The sequence below is a fragment of the Octopus sinensis genome, linkage group LG12 (genome assembly GCF_006345805.1).
Source record: "Octopus sinensis linkage group LG12, ASM634580v1, whole genome shotgun sequence".
Lineage (NCBI taxonomy): Eukaryota > Metazoa > Mollusca > Cephalopoda > Octopoda > Octopodidae > Octopus > Octopus sinensis.
In genome coordinates, this window is record NC_043008.1 from 69,917,902 (window position 1) to 69,939,329 (window position 21,428).

The 21,428-nt window shown below is 35.3% G+C and overlaps 1 protein-coding gene across 10 annotated transcripts in view; it reads left to right on the forward strand.

The window, feature by feature from the left end:
- Positions 1–602: 602 nt before the first annotated feature.
- LOC115218071 (zwei Ig domain protein zig-8) overlaps positions 603–21,428 on the forward strand; it is a 547,852-nt gene continuing 527,026 nt past the window's right edge. For 9 of the 10 annotated variants that reach the window (XM_036508046.1, XM_036508050.1, XM_036508048.1 and 6 more), the window contains exon 1: positions 604–689. In XM_036508046.1, coding sequence (XP_036363939.1) covers positions 662–689 — 28 coding nt within the window. In that variant the 5' untranslated portion in view covers positions 604–661. Of the gene's footprint in view, positions 690–21,428 lie in introns of all 10 variants that reach the window. The other variant, XM_036508049.1, reaches the window with a different exon arrangement.

Below are 21,428 nucleotides of genomic sequence, written 5' to 3' on the forward strand. Positions count from 1 at the left end.
CATAGAAAAGTGAACGTTAAAATGATGATATCACTGTAACTCTTTAGCATTTAAACTGGCCACCACCGGCCTAAATATTCTGCTGGCTTTATATTGGGACTGGCCATATTCAGCCTCTCCTGCCTTATAATATCTTCTAAAAATAAATAATCACTTCATTGAAATTTAAAAGTTGTGATATAATGCACTGGTAATTCATAACAATGCAAATAAATAAGCATTACATTGGACAAAATAATCTGAATGCTTAAAGGGTTAAAACATGAAGTTTGTATCCAAGAACCAGGAGCTGTCTCAGGTGAATCAGTTTCAAAAGAGTTAAACAATCAGATCAATGTAATCATCCCACCATCATCATCATCATCATTGTCATCATCAATATAATCATCATCATAAACAACATTGCCCATCACTATTTTAGCATGTTTGCAAAACTTTATTTCAGGTTATGGGTCGGATAGGTTTGTATTTCATTCTCTCATATTTTTATTGAAAGTGCCTGCTTCTTTTTTTTTAAAAAAAAAGTGAGAAAATAATTATAATAACTGAAATGAAATAAAATAATGCCAAAATGCTAATTATTGTTTTTTTTTTTGGTCTTACAGGTAGGCAGACATTTCAACTCGCAACACATAACACTCAACTGAAATTACCCAAACTTATGGAACTAGAATTTCAAGACTTACCAGGTGACTTCACATACCATTATTTTAAGTATTGTCTGATTTCTGTGACTGCTAAGTTTCTGTGGCAATGCTTATATATATACATATGTGTGTGCATGTATATATGTGTGTATATATATAAACATATATATACACACATATACATACACATATACATGTATGTGTGTGCATATATATATGTATATATATATGCACACATGTGCATGCATATATAAACATATATTCACATGCATACATATATATATATATATATACATATTTAAATGCATATATACTTACCTACATATATATTGTTTCTCTGCTTCTTTTGTCTTTTCATTTCATTGGCTGCTTTCAGTATTTTCTTCAATTTTCTTTTTCTATATACATACTTACATGCAAACATATATATATATATATATATAATATATAAACACATTTTTATATATATATATATAAACACATTTTTATATATATATATATATAAACACATTTTTATATATATATATATATATTATATATATAAACACATTTATATATATATATATATATATATATATATATATAAACACATTTTATATATATATATATATATATATATATATATATATATAACACATTTTTATATATATATATATAAACACATTTTTATATATATATATATATATATATATATAAACACATTTTATATATATATAATATATATATATATATAAACACACACATATATATATATATAAACACATTTTTATATATATATATATATATATATATATATATATATATATAAACACACATATATATATATATATATATATATATATAAACACATTTATATACATACTCACACATTCTATTATGTTTGCAAGTAGTTGTAGTTGTAGAAGTAGTACAAATGATGAAAATATTACACAATACATCTAATTGTCTAAAATATTAGTTTAAAACTGTTTTGATTATATATACCATCTCCTTCATTGACTGTATTATTGCTATGTCACTGTCTTTTACCTTTTCAGTGTTGCCAGTCATCACTTCCTCTCACTTCCAATTCAGATTTATCTTTGAACTCACCTCCACTTTTGTTCCCAATTCACTATATTTACTCCCTATCCTTACATCATCTCTAAACATTTCTCAATCCTCTATACACTCTTATAATTTCTCTCTACCTTTTCTGTGTTTTTTTTTTTTCCCCCTTTATAGTCTATTCTCTTCGTACCTTGCAATGTCACCTTGCCACCACCATCTTTATCTCCCTTTCCAGCTCCATCCCAGTTACCCCTGTCTTCTCTTATGTAATGCAAGTCAACCATGTTCTCCTCTGCAGCAAAAAACATCTTCATTTAAAATTTAATCTCTCAATACCTAACATAAAACTGCCTGCCTCTCTCCTGTAATCTCTCTAAGTAGAGGAGGTCTTGTAACTTAGATGATAACCGCACTAATGCTGGTGCTATGAAATATATCAGCCAGTACATTTTGACAAGTGGTTGGTATTAGGGGAAAACATAGACTTCAAACTGTTGCATTTAAATTTCTGAAAAAATTTTAAATATTGTGGTTCTGTGAGACATCAATATGCATTGAAATTTTACGTGTTGAATAAGTTACAGAAAATATTATGCAACCTTTGTAGTCCCTATTGAAATGACAAACAATAATTAGTCAAAAGAATGCTTGGCTATTATTGTTAGTAAGTTATATGAGCACATACAAGGTCCCTCACATCAAATTTCTTTTGGGACTTTATTGAACCTCTTAATTTGAGTGACTGTTTAGAGAATAGCATATGTATAGAACCATATAGCCCCTAGGGGTGCTGGAAAATTTTACATGGGTACTGGTGACAAAGAACCAGTGGAGGTTGATAGATGGTAGGTGCATCTATGCAGGTTTTTTATGTTTGTTTCCTATTTAAATATTCCCTTTAATATGATTTAAATATCATGATAAACTGCTTCTTAGCCATAATTATAAAAACTATAACAGTGATGACAACATTAACAATAATAATAGATTAGAAATGTGAGTAAATTTCCAACAATAAATAGATACTCCTCAAGTACATAGATTATAAACAAATTAAAATAAAATTTAAGAGACTGTCAAAATTTTGAGTATTTCCATACATGCAACCAAGACAATCACTGTACCTTTAGCATTAGATTTTGTCCTGACTTGTATCAATACACTTGTCAATATGTACATGCTTGAACATGGTTGATTCTAGCAATGAGTAACATGTGTTAATCTCATAAACTACCCACACTTATAAATAGATGTGTGTAAACTTCCACATGGGTTGAGAAATCAGTGTGTGTGTGTTTAAATATAGAAATTACAACTGTAAATAGAAATACAAAAACAAATTTCAACTGGTAACTATAAGGGCATATTTATCATATTTTTGTGTATAAAAGACGGAAGTGAAAATAACACAGAAGCAAATCTAAGACATTTCAATTTAAGAGGGAATTTAATAAGACATGTTCTTGACCCCAAGACAGATGATAAACTGTTTTTACTTCAAATTTTTATAAATTTTTCCTGATATTTGATAGATGAGATTCATCAAAATCGGTAATGTTTTCTTTATATAATTTTTAAAAATCATTTTTATTAAATTCTCTCTTGAATTTAAATGTCCTAGATTTACTTCTGTGCTATTTCCACCTCCATTTTTTATATATAAAAATTTGATTTGTATAGATCTCTAATCTTTTCCCAACTATATATATAAACATAATTAAAGGATAAAATCATTAAAAATCAATGAATTTTATCAGTGGCCGGCATATAAAAAAACCTTTTTAGGTAAAATACATATGTAGATATATAATTATATAGAATATAATTAAAATTCTCTCTCTCCCTCTCTCCCTTAAGCTCAAAGATGGGGTCAGTTACTAAGTTCAAACACTGATGTATTATATACATGCTTATCGTCACCTGTTTCAAATTATTTCTTGAAACTAAGTTAGTTTAGTCTTATATTACCTGCATGCACATTAAAAATAGCAGTGGTGATGTTCAAGAGACATTGATAAAGTGTTAATAAAAGTAAATGGGCAATAATTAGAAAGTTTGAGAAGCACCAATATACAAGTTTCTTGTTTAACTGATTGTTCTTTTATTCTTTTACGTGTTACATTCATTGGAATGTGGAAATACTGGGGAGCTACCTGAAGGGTTTTAATCAGTGTTTCTAAACCTATTTTCTCCTGAGCCCCACTGTGACTTTCCTGAAAAATGTATGTCTCACTGGCAGTCATAAAAAAAAAAATCTATTTTTAACTACGTATATTTAGATATAAAGTAACTTTTTTTTTCATAAGCATTGAAATGTGTATTGTATGATAAAAATAAAATGCTAATTTTACTGAATGCAGAAATGCAGTTAGAATGGCAGAAATATTGGGTAAACTACTTTTGCAAAGCAGAAAAACAGCCATGAGACTTGAAGCCACATCCCTCAAAGATTCCAACTGAGTGCTTTACCATTAAGCTAAGCTACCCACTGACACATTTATCCACAAATTTAAACATTATAAAGCTAAATGCACAACTACGAGTATATAAATTAGCAGTCGGAAAAAAGCAATTTATTTTTCATATTTCATAATTATATACTTTTTATAAAGAAATATCCACACTAGGGCATTAGAATAGCACTTATACTGAAGCAAACAGCCTTCATACAATATGCTTGGCTGGAAGGATTGGTTTGGCTTGGCTGAGTATAGGTGTAGTATGTTTGCTGTGGAAAAAAGATTTTCACAATTCCGTGACCCACTAAAAAAGAAAAAAATTTGGGTTCCACATCCCACCACAATTTTCCCAGGCCCCACTAGTGGGGTGTGTGCCCTATGTTGGGAATCACTGGTTCAGATGAACAAGTCATCTCAGTACTTATTTTAAGTCTAGCACTTATTCTGTCAGTCTCTTTCTTGCCAAACCACTAAGTTACGAGAACATAAACAAACTACATTTCTTGTCAAATGGTAGAGGATAAGAATACACCACACACACACACACATGATGGCTACCACAATTTTCTTCAACCAAATTCAGTTAAAAGGTATTGGTCAGCCCCAGGCTATAGTAGAAGACACTTGCCAAAGGTACTATGTAGTAAGACTGAACACAAAATCACATGGTTACAAAATAAACTTCTTAAGTACACAGTCATATCTGTGATTATAGCTATGCTAGTGATAACAAAGAAGATAGTTTAAGTGACTCTGTAAAAGATATTTTGAGTTACTCTATAAAAGCTTAATTGACTCTATATATAGTTTAATTGACTCTATAAAAAGATAGATGAATTGATTATATAAAAAGTTGATTGAAGTGACTGTATAGAAGCTTGTCTGGTGGATCCTGGGGATATAGGTGCTACATTGAGCTATCAAACAATTAGGTTAGTGCTTGTTAGTTATTTCCTTCAGATTTTGGGCATATAACATTATATAATGTTTTAAAACATTTGGAATGAACTGATGGATCTATCTAGCACTCTAGATAAAGCATGTTTCCAATCTAGTCTAAGATTTTTAAGTGCTACCAAGCCAATCCAATCAAATCGACAGAGATGACAGACATCATAAGAAGAAGTTGCAGCAGCATATTTCATCTCTACCCTTTCTGCCCAAACAGGCGCCATCTGTTGCCAAGTTAGAAACAAACAAACAATGAAACAAGAATATAAACAACAAAACAAAAATAAAAAAAGGAAAGAAAATAAGACATACAGACATAATAAGCAAATTCAATGTGGAAAATCCACTAAAATCAGCTGCAAAGTTACTTTAGTTAGCTGCAAAACCATGGAAATCAGTAAGTGGGTGGCTGGAAAAGAAGGTGGCTAGGAGAAAATGGGTGGGTGTGAGAAAGAAAGTGGGTATATGTAAAGAGGAGAGTGGTGGAGGAAAATAGTGGCTATAAGAGTGGGTTAGGGTGGATATAAGAATGAGGATAGATGTGAGAAAGAGGGTGGCTGAGAAAGACAGTGACTGCGAGAAAAACTGGCTGTGAGAGAGATCATGGGTCTGCAAATGAGGGTGGATGATGGCGGGTGGGGACAAAGTAGAAGAGACAGGAGTCAATTATGTAACTACAGTAATAAATTTCTACAATATCTAATGTAAAAGATGAAGTTGAAATACTTTTGTCTGTGTGTGTTATGTGTGTGTTATGTGTGTGTATTGGTGTGCATTATTATATCGGTCTGTTGACATGTGTGTGGTTCTGTGTGTCATGTATACGTGGTTGCAGCTGGGTGTGTGTTTTTGTGAATGTTGATGTGTGAGCTGGTATATATGTGTGTGTGTGTATGTTTGGCTCTGTGTATCATGTATGTGTGGTGGTAGTTTTGTGTTTCTGTGAATGTTGGTGTGAGCTGATATATATATATATATGTGTATGTGTGTGTGTATGTGTGTGTGTATGTATACATGTGTGTGTGTGTGTATATATACATGTGTGTGTATTGGTGTGTGTTGTTATATAAGTTTGTTGACATGTGGCTCTGTGTATCATGTATGCATGGTAGTAGTTGTGCGTGTGTTTCTGTGAATATTGGTTTGTGAGCTGGTGTGTGTGTTGGTTGCTGTAGGGTGGCTGGTGAAGTGTGAGTTGATGTGTCAATGTGTGTGGTAGTGTGTGAGTGTATGTATTGGTGTATGTGTGTGTGTGGTAGTGTGTGAGTGTATGTATTGGTGTATGTGTGTGTGTGTAACCTGACGGTGCACCAAATTGCTGCATGTTGCCAGTGTTTGACAGACGAAATGGATAACTAGATGAGAAAGTGTAGAACAAGAAAAACAAAAACATTGGGTAGATGCTAATGATGAAGGGAAATGGTAGGATGTGGCATGTCTGAGTAGGCGACAAACAGACAGAAAGTTGCTAAGCGAGAAAGAAAGACAGATAGAAAGAAATAAAGAAGTAAATAAAAAGAAAACGAAAATGGTTTATTGTTAAGGTAGCTAAGTAACAAGACAAATGGAGGAGGGTATTTTGAAGTAAGCATATGGTACATGTCTTAAAACATGGTGGTGATGAGGGCGATGTGGGCAGTGATGATGAAGGTGATGCTGATGATGTTGTTGTAAACATTGACATGAAGATGATGTCTCAGTATAGCATGCTCCACTAAACTGAAAGCTAGAATGTGTATAAGGCTGTGTGTTTGTATATATATATGTGTGTGTGTGTGTGTGTGCTTGTGTCATCATCATCATCATCATCATCATCATCATTTAATATCTATTTTCCATGCTGACATGGGTTGGACAGTTTGATAGGAGTTGGCCAGCTGGGGAGCTGTCCAGCTTCCAATTGTCTGTTTTGGCATGATTTCCATGGCTGGATGCCTTTCCTAACACCAGCCGCTTTACAGAGCATGCTGGGTGCTTTTATGTGGAACCAGCATGAGTGCATATTACGTGGCACCAGCACGAGTGCATTTTACAAGCCACCAATACTTACAAGACAAGAACCTCTCAGCTGGTAGAGAGAGTGAGGGCATGCCCATAACGGAAAATGCCATAAAGGACATGTTTGTATATATAAATGGTTGTGATTTTAATTAGTTTGGTGTATCTTCTCAAGTACAGCAAATTGCCAGAAGTCTCCTCAATGAGGCCCAGCATCTGAAGATGCTTTATCACCACTTCGTCCCATGTTTTCCCGGGTCTACTCTTTCAACAGGTTCTTTCCACAATTAAAGATCAGTACGTGGGTATATATGTATGTACATATATATATATATATATATATATATATATATACATATATATGTATGTATGTATGTATGTGAGAGAGAGGCTTCTTTCAGTTTCCAACTATCAGATCCACTCCCAAGATGTTGGTCAGCTCAAGGCTAGTAGAAGACACTTGCCTGAGGTGCCATGCAGTTGGATTGAACCTACAACTTTGTGGTTGAGAAACAAGCTATTCAACCACACATCCACTCTTGCACCTATATATGAGGCTGAATGGACCTACTCTGAGAAAGAGGAAAGAAACCGGAAGCTGACACTTAACCTTTTTTTAATTATTTATTTATTTTGTCCTTTCATTATATGTAAACCCCAACACATTATGTCTATTTTGCATTGTCCACCTCGTCTTTTGCTCTGGTGGTAAATAAACAAAATCATCATCATCATTATTATAAAGGCAGTGAGCTGGCAGAATCGTTAGCACCACTGGGTAAAATGCTTAGTGGCATTTCGTCTGTCTTTACATTCTGAGTTCAAAATTCTACAGAGGTTGACTTTGACTTTTCAGGGTTGATAAATTAAATACCATTGAAGCACTGGGATTGATGTAATTGACTAGTCCCCTCCTCACAAAATTTCGGGCCTTGTGCTTTTAGTAAAAAGTCGTCGACCCATCACCTTTTCCAAATAGTTGCGTGAAGTGCTGCTGAAAAGCCATACACATCTGCTCAGAATCAAGTAACTCACACCCATCCGGATCCAGCTCTTTGATGGATCAGGATGTGTGCATGCTACTCGGCTCTGAGCAGATGTGTACAGCTTTTCAGGAGCACTTTGTGTGACTATTTGAAAGGGCATTAGGTCGACGGTGGTACTGAACTTTAGTTCATACCTGAATGGCTTGTCTTGGCTCTTGGCAGCTGGCATGAAGTTGTGTGAAAAGATGATAACAGCTGCTGAAATTCGAGAGGTGATGAACAGTTGCATAAGCCGCAGATCACCTGGTTTTGATGGTCTGCCCTATGAATTCTATGTATTTGTTTGGTGACCTCTTGGCAGACGTCTACTACAACTGTCAACAGAATGGGAGAATTCCTAGTGTTGTTGGCAGAGGTGTGGTGACACTGCTGAGGAAAAATGCAGACAATAGTGACATACTAGAGGATTTTTGGCCCTAACTCTGCTAAACACAGCATTTAAGATTTTGGCCGAGGTGTTATTGAAAGGCTGGTGCTTGTCACCAGTAGCCTGGTCAGAGAAGCGCAAATGTGCGCAATCTTGAGCAGGTCTATCCATGGCAACTTCCACCATATGCAATACATGATAGAGAGAACTGGGACAAAATCCTGCTTTGGGGGAGCTCTGATCAATTTGGATCAATGAAAAGCATTTGATAGGGTTGACCATCGGTACTTGGAAGCCATCCTGAAAGCAAGCAGTTTTGGACCCGTTTTGAGATAAACTCTACAGGCACGGATGTGCCGTCAGATGGACTTGTCCAAGGTTCACACAGAGTGAAGAAACTGTTCTGCATGCACTTGTTCAGTGTCTAGGCGTTGCTGACTTGTCGGTTTATGTCGAACAGTTGCTGTCATGTGTGTGATGCATCCATCTGTCAGCTGAGCCACCAGTGATGATTACTTCACCACCCTCCATCAATCAGGCAGGCCAGCAGTTTTCCTTTGCCTGGTGGCTGTAGTGAAAGAGGTTGTTTGCTGGACAAGGCTGAAAACCATGAGAACAGATACATTCCTCTTTGGTAGAGCTCTCATTAACTTCTACAAGTTTCACTTGAAAAAGAAATTGAGAGCGGAGAGGGAAGTGCTGTCCCTGAGTGAGTTTATTGAAATAGGGGGATGCAAAAATGGCAAGAGGAGATGGTACCTCTCTTAGTGTAGACTTGTAAGTCGGAGAGAAGGAATTTGAGTGTTCAGGGAAATCTTGGACTGATTATCCCTAGAGATCATCCTGTATATCTCTATCATTGCCCCCCCCCCCAACCTTTTTCTTTCTTCTTATTTTTTATTAAACCTTTGTATACTATGTATATGTCCCTTCTTTTTCAGTGTATACTGTGTATACTTACCCTTTATTTTCTATCACTGCATTGTATGTCTTGTATTGTACCCCTCATCCTTCACCCTTGTGGTAAATAAATAAAATCATTATTATTATCGTTATTATTACTACTATTATTATTATTATTATTATTATTATTATTATTATTAATGAGAGTAATACTCTCATTATTATCATTATGATTATCATTACCATCCTTATAATCATCATCATTATTGTTGTTGTTGTCATCATCATCATTATTATTGATATGATTATTATCATTGTCCTCATCCTTGTTGTTATTATCATTATGATGATGATGATGATGATAACAGTTATAATGAAGTATGTAAAGTAAAGCTCAATTACATTGTAGTACTCTTTCCCTATGAGGCATGATATAGGATATAGTGGACAGAATTCTATCTAATGTAATTTGTAGGAAGTTCTGAGGATCAATATGCAAGAAGTTGCAGTGATATAGAGGGCATAATGACTGAGAAAATGAAAAAATAATGGTAGAATATTCTTGTCAAAACTTCTGTAAAATGTAGACTTAACAGACCAAACATAATGGTCTGGGGCAGAAAAGGAATTGTGCACAGTAGTGGAAATTAGTTGTCTAGCAGATGTTAACACTATGCTTGAGATAAAAGTAAAAAGAATACATCTATGTCAAAGTAATGAAAAAATCTGCAGATATTCCAACTGGGTTATGACTTTAGATTTAAACTGGTAATTATTGGAGTATGGTGCTTGCTTCTGTAACTAACTGCTTCAACACCCAATTCTGGCAAAACTGGAATTCACCAAACTAGAAAGGACATGGCTAATTAAGAAATTTACGACTGTAAGCCATTAATGGAACTGTGAAAGTTGTAAAATATTGCAGAAGTTTAGCATATAATACAGTCATATGTGTACATTCTCTGCACATGTACACACATATGTAGGCATACATAGATGCATACATATGGGATATATATATATATACATATATATATATATATATTGTTATCAGATGCACATAGTCCGTGTATGTGTTTTGATAGTTTGCTAGTAATCTGCAGTATAGTATGTTGGGGATGACTCTCTCATAACTCTGGGTGTTGCAACACCTGAAAGTCATAGACAGGTGAGACAACCCGCTTTCAATTCCAATCAAGGGAGATGGATACTGATATTTTGCCATTTTTGTGTGTGTGTGTATATATATATATATAAAGTTAATCCAAACATGAAAACACAACAATGCGAGGACGTGGAACAAATATAATATTATTGGACACTCAGGAAGGAAGGGAAGAAGGAGAGTTTAACGTTTCGAGTGGAGCTCTTCATCAGAAACATAGGAAAAGGAAAGATCCAGAGAAGAGAAGACGGAGGAAAAAAAATCGCCAACGGTACACATGCGGCCACATTTTGAATGATATATATATATCATTATCATCATTTAACACCTATCCAAGTTAAGTATATGTGGTTGGTGTTAGGAAACACATCCAGCCATAAAATCCCAGCCAAAACAGACACTGTAGCTTAGGGTAGTTTTTCTACCTAGCTGGCGCCTTGTCAACTGTCTTACACATGCATGCACGGAAGATGGACGTTAAACAATGATGATGATGAGGATATATGTATATACCATAATCATCATTTAACATCCATGCTGGTATGGGTTTGATAGAACTCTGTAGGTTTGAAGACTGCATTGTGCTCTAATGACTGGCTTGTTATGGTTTCGGTGGTTGGCTATCTTTCCTAATGTCAACTCATAGCCTGAGAGTTCAACATAGTGTTGACTATACCCAATAAATGCACATAAACATATACATTCATACTCATGTATATATACATGTACATACGTTCATACTCATATATATATATTTATGATGATATATACATACATACACATATATATACACACATGTAGAATAAAAGTAGGTTGGGCAAAGTTAAGAGAGCTCCTACATCTGTTGGTAACAAAGGGCCTCTCCCTCAAAATGAAAGGCAGATTGTATGATGCCTGCATAGGAATAACCATGCTACATGGCAGGGAAACATATGCTGTGACTGACAAGGACATGCATAGGCTTGAAAGAAATGAAGCTAGTATGCTTTGCTGGATGTGCAATGTCATTGTGCATGTACAACAGAGTGTAAGCATCGTTAGAGAAAAGTTGGGCATAAAACGCATCAGATGTGTGCAAGAGAGTTGATTGCACTGGAATGGTCATGTGGTGTGTATGGACAAGGACAGCTGTGTAAAGAAGTGCCAATCTGTAACTGGAGGGGGAACCTGTGGTAGAAGTAGACCCAGTAGTGAAGCATGATCTTTGAACTTTGAGCCACACAGAGGCAATGACTTGTGACCGAGACCTTTTGCATTATGTTGTGTTTTAGAAGACCATTAATTGCAGTCGTCAGTGTTGCATAACTAGCACCTGTGCGAGTGGCATGTAAAAAGCACCTTTTGAGTGTTAGGCTTCACAGAGGCAATGACAAATGACTGAGACTTTTGGCAATATGCTGTGCTTGAGAAGGAAGGTCCATCAAACCAAGTAAAACCACAGTCATGACAGATGCTGGTATCACACAACTGGCACCCGTGCTGGTGGCACATAAAAGCATCCATTACATTCTCAGAGTGGTTGGCATTAGGAAGGACATCCAACCATAGAAGCCATGCCAAATCAGATTGCAGTTTAGTGCAGCCCCTCAGCTTGCCAGTGCTGGTCAGACCATCCTACCAATGCCAGCATGGACAAATAGATACTAAATGATGATGATGACGATGACATATATACAGATGCACACAATCTCTTGCATATCCTAGTCTATCATTTTGAGTAAAAGAAAGAAACATTTAGTAATATAATCTTAGGTACATTATTCCTGTCGATGGTGTGTTCATAGCTGGAATGCCAAAATACCATTGCATATGAATTTATTGAGTTAGAACTGAGTTAGGATTAAACAAGAACAGTAACAACAAACCATTAAAATAAAGAAAGAATTTTTTCTTCTATTATTTAGTCAGGAAGGAACACCAGTACCCATGACCAGTTACAGGGCTTCCAAGACTTCTAGAAGGGATAGAGGGAGGGACAAAGGTATCCTGAAATTGGAAACCTGGTTTGAATGCTTGCAACTGGGTGGTACCCTTCATTAAGTTAGCCAGGGTGCTATCAGCATGCAAAGAATTTAGTCTACCACCAAAACAGGACATAGCAAGATTTGAACTCAGAACGCATTGAAAAAGAACACATACTGCAATGCTTCCATTTCCAACATTCTTATAGTTCTGCTAATCCACTAACTTCGATCAGAACTTGTTTCCCCCCCCCCCCAAAAAAAAAAAGTGGTTAAAAAGACAGAGTTGAAATTTGAACTCGGAATGCAGAGAGTTGGAGGAAATACTACAAAGTATTCTGTCCAATGCTCTGATGACTCTGCCAATTCTCTGACATAAGTTGATAGGAAATCTATTGATTTGATGTTATTCATGATTGATCAAGTTGCTATGGTCACCTCACATAAATAGAACCATCACGTTTTTGGATATTGAATGTCTTCCTTGTATCAATTATCAATCATCTACAAATGGAAGTTAGTAAGATCAATCGAAATGATGACGCACAACCAAAATGGATCACCTGTTTCAAATGAACATCAACAGACGACAGAAAAACATTGGATATTATCATGAGATGAAAAGGGAATAATGAATTCATGAAATGTCAGCTATGACTTCATGATAGACTATCCAGAATCTACAGGAACTGTCAACAGGAGACACTCATATATAAACTAATAACCCTTAAACATGAACTACAAGTGGTAAGTTAAAAGCTTTGTGGCCATAGAAAATTACAAAAAGAAAAGAAGTGGGAAGGGGAAGCTTAATGAACCAAAAGTTTTTATTAAACTCTCAAACTGTATATTATTGCATGTGAAGTCATTATTCTCAAAGATGTAAATACTCCACCCTATTGATCTGAAATCACTCTGTGAGGCAGGGAAACTAGAATCTAAATAAGTAGTGGTGTAGTGGAGTTAAACAAGCTACAGAGGGAGTACAATGTAAATGTCTCACCTGTAGCAGTTGAGCATCACAAGTGAAATTCTCTGCATAGTTGTTCTGAAACTACTGAATGGAAAATCACCTGGGAGAGACTTGATAGGTGCATATTCATATGAGAAGCCCATGTTTTAAAGGAAAGTCCCCATTAACTAGTTTAAAATGCATTGGATGTTTGGCAAAAAATTACAAGGTCTGTAATATGCTTAAATGTTATGTGTGAACTTACACAGATTACTTGGAGGTGTTTATCTAGGATCACTGTGAAACAAACAACATTGTGACTAAGGAACAGGCAGATGAGAAGAAGGGAATCTAAAGTTATTTCAAGCAACTTCTCATCAACAAAGTTGTCCTTAAGGAAATAAGAACAGCATTGGTGATCTCCAATAACAGTACAGTTATAATATAAGAAGACATTTCATTCTGTCCACTCCTCATAGATCAGTGCATCACTGCTTTTCCAACATTCTAGCTATTCTGCAAAATGCTATTAAAAGACTGACTACATCATGGTTCACTCAGAAGATATGAAGTATAAAGAAATGAAGCAACTATTAAAGTCTCAAACAGAATCAAGTTATTGTCAGGGGTACTCCAGAGTGATAACTAATCAGTTCTGCTAGTAGTCCTGGCAATGAGTGCCTTGTCAACCTGTTGAGAAAATACCAAGGCTGCTTTCTTGGATCATGAAGGGATTGTCACCTTTATCTCTTTTGTTGATGAGTTAAATTTATATTCAGGTAGCTTTCATGATACCAACAGACAGAGCTGGTCAAAACATTCTGATGAGATATGGCTATGGAGTTTGATTACTATAACGGTTCATACTTGGTAGTCATCAAGGAAAGATTATTGATCAGACAAAGAATATGGAAATCAGGGGTTTGTTATCTGCATCTTATTTCTACTGATGAATGTAGCAAATGTCCTAAAATAATGATTAATGGCATAGGAAGGGTATCCATCTGTAGAAACCAAGCCAAAACAGACTATAGAACCTGGTGAGGCCCCTGGCTTTGCCAGTTCCTGTCAAACTGTCTAACCCATGCCAGTATAGAAAATGGACGTTAAGTGTTGATGATGGTGACGATGATGATGTTGCCATACATTGTTGATGGATTAGCAGAAATGTTAGATCAAGCGAAATGGCATGCAGTATGTTCCAGCTAATTACATTTTGAGTTCTAGGCCTGATCAGGTCAACTTTACATTTCATCCTTCCAAGTACACATAACAGCCTGGCATTGCTGAGATCTTTAAGAAAGAAAATAATAAACCCACTCACATACTTTAACCCATTAATGTTCAGATTACTCAGTCAAATATAATACTCATTTATTTAAATCATTTGGAATTAATCATGCATAACTTCGTAGCTTCAGGACTTTAATGATGTGACTGCTTTGTGACATAAGACAGTAAGAATATTTGGACTAGATATGGCCAGTTCAATTGCTAAATGGTTAAAAGACTGATTTGATAGACTTCAGTGTAGAATGTTTTGATTCTCTGTGCTGTGAGTTCAAATCCTGCTGAAGTCGACTTCCTCTTATATATTTTTTGGGCGGGGGGTGGGGCTGTAAATAATCACCAGTTCTGAGTGGTGGATTGGCAGAGTTGTAAGGACATTAGACAAGATTCTTTGTAATATCTGTTCTTTCAATTTGTATTCTGAGTTCAAATCCTGCTTCATCACTAGAAAAATGGTGACATTTTTGCCAGTTGTAACTGGCAGGTATCAGCCACCACTGTTGTCAGTGCCACTACACCATTACCACTGCTATCACTACTACCACACATCCTTCACATCCAATCAATTAGCTCCACCCTAAGGATTTGCAGAACATTCCGACAATTCTTCATTTGATCCTTTCAGGAGAAATATATGCATGCTAACGTATATAGGAATATAGCATAATACATAGAGACATTAATATGTATATTACATTTATGCATGTTCACACACACACACACACACACACATATACACACACAACATGTGTACAAACATATATACATTCATACACACAAACTTATGTGCATATAAATCTACGTACAAATGTGTACATGCATTCATATGCACACACATACATACACACAAGCAGACATACATATCTACACACACACACATATACAGAATGCATGCATACAAACATGCATACATGCAAATAGCATGCCTATATGCACACACATATACACATATGCATATACACACCCATATGTTCATACACACAAACATACCTGCAGATTTCCATACATACATGTATGCATACATAAAAAGCCTGCACAAAATCATATTCTAAAGAGATATATATATATATAACCATTGTATAGATATAAACACAAATGCAAATACCAACAAGATAAGCCCACATACACTCACCCACACGTATGCTGACTTGAACTCTAACTTGCGTATTCACAAATCCCTAGAATTGTCTTGTCACTCTGATAGTGACTAGCTTAAATTCTGTGATGGAGAATTTAAATAAATCTCAAAGAAAACACACATACACACATGCATGAACATGCATACTCACAGATATATAATACATACCTATGTATTAATAAATCTTTTATGCTTCCGTTTCAAGATGTTGCTTTGACTTTTCAAATATGACCAGAAAAGAATATAAATTGCAAGTAAAATACAGAAAGAAAAAGAAAATTTACAAAAATAAAAAATTAAAATTAAAATAAAAGGGAAAAAACACACAAAAAAAAACAGCAGAAAAAAAAAGCAAACATGAAAAGCTAGAACTTCAAAACTTCAAAATCAGGAATGAAGAGAAAGATCAGAATTCTCTAAGAATTAATGACAGAAATAGTGAAATCATCAATCACTACAAGAAGGAAATTTGCATAATTGACTTAAGAGATGTGACACATCAACTACTATTAAGAGCAAGAGAGCAGCGTGTTTGCTATTACAAGAGATCGAAAGGTTATTTGTACGTCATGTGAATGTATCATTTCAATATGGCTGCAAAGAGTTAAATATCTTTAAATTTGACACCAGTTTTATCTACAACAACAACTAACTACTGCTGCTGCAACTGCTACTGCTGTTATTTCTGACTGATCCAAAGATGGTACCATGATGGAATCAGTAAAATCTCAGACTAAAATGCTAAAATGTTTTGCAGTATTAGATGTTCAGTTACGTATCTTTTTCTGTTTTATGTATCTTTTTCTGTTTTATAGTTTTCTTTTCATTGGTTGTTGTGACGTGGCCATGCTGGGGCACTGTCTTGAAGGATTTTAATAAATCATATGATCATATCAATCCCAGTATTATAAGCCTGGTACTTAGTTTATTGATTTCTATTTGTCAAACAGTTATGTTATGGGACATAAATACAGAACAGTATTATTTTACATTAAGACAGGGTTAAGACAGACAAACACATACAAAATACACCCACACATGCACACATGTCTACACAGGTATTGGCTATGTGGTTAAGAAATCTGCCTTAGCTCCATGTTCTTTCATGTTTGCTACATCTGTAGCACTGGGGCAGATGGATTCTGCTATAAACTCATGGTGACAGAAGCCTTCATCATTATCATCATTCAATGTCCATTGTCTATGCCGGCATGATGGGTTAGATGGTTTGACCAGAGCTGGCCAGCTGGAGAGATTCACCAGGCTCCAGTTAGATTTGGCTTGTTTTCTATGGCTGGATGCCCTTCCTAACACCAACCACTTTACAGTGTGTGCTGGGTGCTTTTACATGACACCAGCACGAGTGTTTTTTACGTGACACAGTACTCTTGTAGGCCAACTCGCTTCACCAGAGAATGCAGTCTTAACACTTCTGTTGAGCAGTATGGCTCTTCTTAAGTACAGCAAGGTACCAGGCATCTTGGTCCTTTGTCATCTCATATGAAATGTTCAGCATCCTGAGGTTGTCCTTCAGCACTTCCACCCATGTTGTCCTGGGTGTCCCGCTTCCACTTGTTCCATCTACTTTGAAAAATCAGTGTTCCATCTACTGTGTGAGAGGAATTGGATGATAGAAATTATAGAAAGTCTATTGTATATGTGTATGGTGTGTGTGTGAGAGAGCATTATCTAGATATCATATGTGTACTGCATAAAATCAAAGACATTGACTACATTACAGTATCTTTATTCATAATTTGTTGCAAAAAGAAAACCCTGTCTAGCCATTGAGCTGTTTATTATTCAAAGGACATAGTACCTTACTGGGAAACAAAGATGCGTTGGTGATTGGGAGGACATCTGGACATAGAAAAACTGCTTCAACATTTCATCTGACCCATGCCAACATGGAAAAGTAGACATTAAAATATTGACACTGATGATAATAACACCCGATGGGCTTCTGCTTGGTTTCCAACTACCAGTTTCTTTCATATTATATTGGTCAGATGGAGGCTATATTAGAAGACACTTATCCAAGAGACTGCATCATGCTCCAATGTATACAGAGGCATGGATTTCTATGGCTAACAGCAACAACTTTTCAGTGTGTACTGGGTACTTTTCTGTTGCACCAGTGCTGATAATGTCATCATGCAATTTACAAGGCTATGATCTTTCACTGAGCAGGACTACAGTAGGAGGGGAGGTAGTTTTATGCAATGGGTTAAGGGGTTAAAGTGAGAGAGAAAGGACCAGAACAAGTTTCTTGTTGCAAGAGAAACACGAGAGAGATATGAGATATAATAAAGTTGCAAGAGTATGGGGGAGAGGCAGGCACAGTGTTGGAAAGAGTGCAAGATGTATTGAGGTGAACAAAAAAAAAGATAATTTGGTGGCATAGGAAGGTGATCAATGTAAAATGTAAGTGGAAAGGACAGTATTAAAAATGGGGGATGAATATCAAGTGAAGGTTTTTCAGTATTGCAGAAGACAAATAGCATTATGTAAAGCTTGTGAAATATGCAGTTTTCTTCCCATTTAATTACTGTAGTAGAGTAGTGCAGTTAAAGAGATGATAATTGGTGGGATGTCTTGAGGAAATTGGGCAAGGGGCCCAAATGTGCGCACATACACAATTTGCTGTTTTCAGAATCCTTTGTCATCTCTTATGTGTGGTTCAAATTCCTGAGATCAGCATTCACCACTTCATCCCATATCTTTCTGGCTCTTCCTTTTCTGCAAGCTCCTTTCACAAGGATGCAGGATTAAGTTTATAATTTGCTAACTGAATATATTACAGTGGATACCTTATGTAATGTGTATATTTGGAAAAATGGGTGTCTTGTATAACTCTATCATCTCACTCTGACACACATACTCTCTCCCTTTCTTATTCACTGCTATAAGAGATATTATTGGACCAAATATCTGTATTCAATACCATTCCCATTATTCACACTACTGTGCATATCTCTCTCACCATGAGGCCACATGTGTGTAATAGGAATTGCATTCAATCTTTTTGTGCTCAATACACTCTTCTATCACTCCATCATGCCATTGCCCACCTCTGTTACTGTCAGTTACTCTCTCTCTACCACACTCTTACCATCACTCATTTGCTGCCATCACTCTACTTTCTACTGCTTGCTCATTCCTGCTCTTCTGCCATAGAGCTCTCTACTTTCCACCTTCTTGAGCAATGTCTCAGCAATATACCATAGAATAGTGAGAACTTTATAGTTTTATGAGGTACAAGGCAACCTCAATAGTGCTGATGTCATAATGATATGCATTCAATATATTCTGTAAATCTGTAAATTAATTGGTGATAAAAAGATACCCAACCATAGCAATATATGCGTGAGATAAAGTGCACATTCTAAGAGGGTAGAAACATTGAATGAATACTGATTTAGACTGTACCAACCTGTCCAACCCATGGAAGATGAAAATATATATACCCATGTGTGTGTGTGTGTGTGTGTGTGTGTGTGTGGTGTGTGAGTGTGAGGGATTAACAATCTGGGCAAAATATTTCATAACCTCACTGTTGGCACCATTTGCGTAAGCCTATCAGTAACGTACCTATAATGACTTCCAGAAACAGCTGTAAGCCAAATGTACTCTAATAAAAGAAAAATATGTAATGACCATTATTATAACTTGTCTTATATATGTGTATATATATATATATATATATGAAGGCACATGGCTCAGTGGTTAGAGCGTCGAGCTTATGATCGTGAGGTTGTGAGTTCGAATTCTGGACCGGTCTGCGTGTTGTGTTCTTGAACAAGACACTTTATTTCATGTTGCTCGAGTTTACTCGGCTGTAGGAATGAGTAGCGGTGTCACAGGTGACAAGCTTTATTGGCTGTTACCTTTCCCTCGGATGACATCAGTGGTGTGGAGAGGAGAGGCCGGTATGCATGGGCGACTGCTGGTCTTCCATAAACAACCTTGCCCAGACTTGTGCCTGGGAGGGTAACTTTCTAGATGCAATCCTACGGTCAGTCATGACCAAAGGGGGTCTCAGCAGCATATATATATATTTATTGATAGTTTGCTTAGGCATAGTGATACAAATAACCTGGTGTTAGAACTCGATATACATATGCTTCAGTACAAAGCGTCAGTTTATAGAGCGGTAATAAGAAATTGGAATAACAAAACAATTTTTTATGTTATGAACATTTACCTTTATATAAATGTGTTTGCCCAAATAAATTGTGCTTCATGTTTGAAGCTCTGATGAAGTTATAGGGTAATACTCAAGCACTCAACTATGAGTGCATTGCACCTAATAGCAGAAACAGCTGTAAGCTAATGAAGTTCATAATATATTTGGTTATTTCCTTTGTCATCCCAATTCCTTATATATAAATGTGTGTGTTTGTGTGTGTATATATACATGTATATATATATATATATATATATATATATATATGTGTGTGTGTGTGTGTGTGTGTATGTATGTATACATATATATATATATATATATATATATATATATATATATACACATACATACATACACGCACACAACTATCTATCTATTTACATACATACATACAATCACTATAAATGGTTTATTTCAAAATATGTATTGTATAGAATTTGTTAAGATTTCAATTTTGGTGCAGAATATTTAAATATTTGATATGAAATATGAAATATTCAATTGAAACTCACTGAAAATATTCATGCGATATATGAATTAATAATAAATTCCAGATATTACATAGGAGAAAAAGTAACACGTTCAAAAACTGAAATTGGGTTTTAATCGAAAACTGGGCTGTTCAGATGAATTTGTTTTCCTGAAACTCCTGGTTTGACTTCATATTTCTATAGACAACATCATTAACTCTCTCTATATATATACATGTAGATGTGTGCATATATGTATATATATACATATATATATATATATATATATATATATGTATGTATGTATAGATCAAATATTTCCAGTAGAATATAAAGTGATTAGTTGTGCAAGGTAGCATTAATAAGAGTCAATATGGCGAAAGCCAAAAATATAATGGAATTATGATAGTTCTGTTATAGAGTAAGGAGATATTTAATATCTTTCAAAGAACATTTCTTCGTTGGAGAATAGATAACGAATTCTGGTAGGAAATATTAGATTTATCTATTTATTTAATTTTTCTTTTTCCTTTCTTTTCCATGCTGTAAACTTACATGACACTGTAGGTGGTTGCTTGACCTATTAGAAATAGCAACCAAGTCTTGGTGAGATTTGGAATCAGAAATTAATCCTATTTATTCTCAACCTGTCTGGGACCACCTTTGCTTCTGTGACACAATGTTTGTTTTAAAGCGCTGTAAATTCAAACCTTCGAATGAGATTTCTTGTAGCATGCTGGGTAAAATGCTTAGTGACATTTTGTCCATCTTCAATGTTCTGAGTTCAAATTCTGCCGAAGTTGATTTTGCCTTTCATTCTTTCAGGGTCAATAAAATAAGAAGCA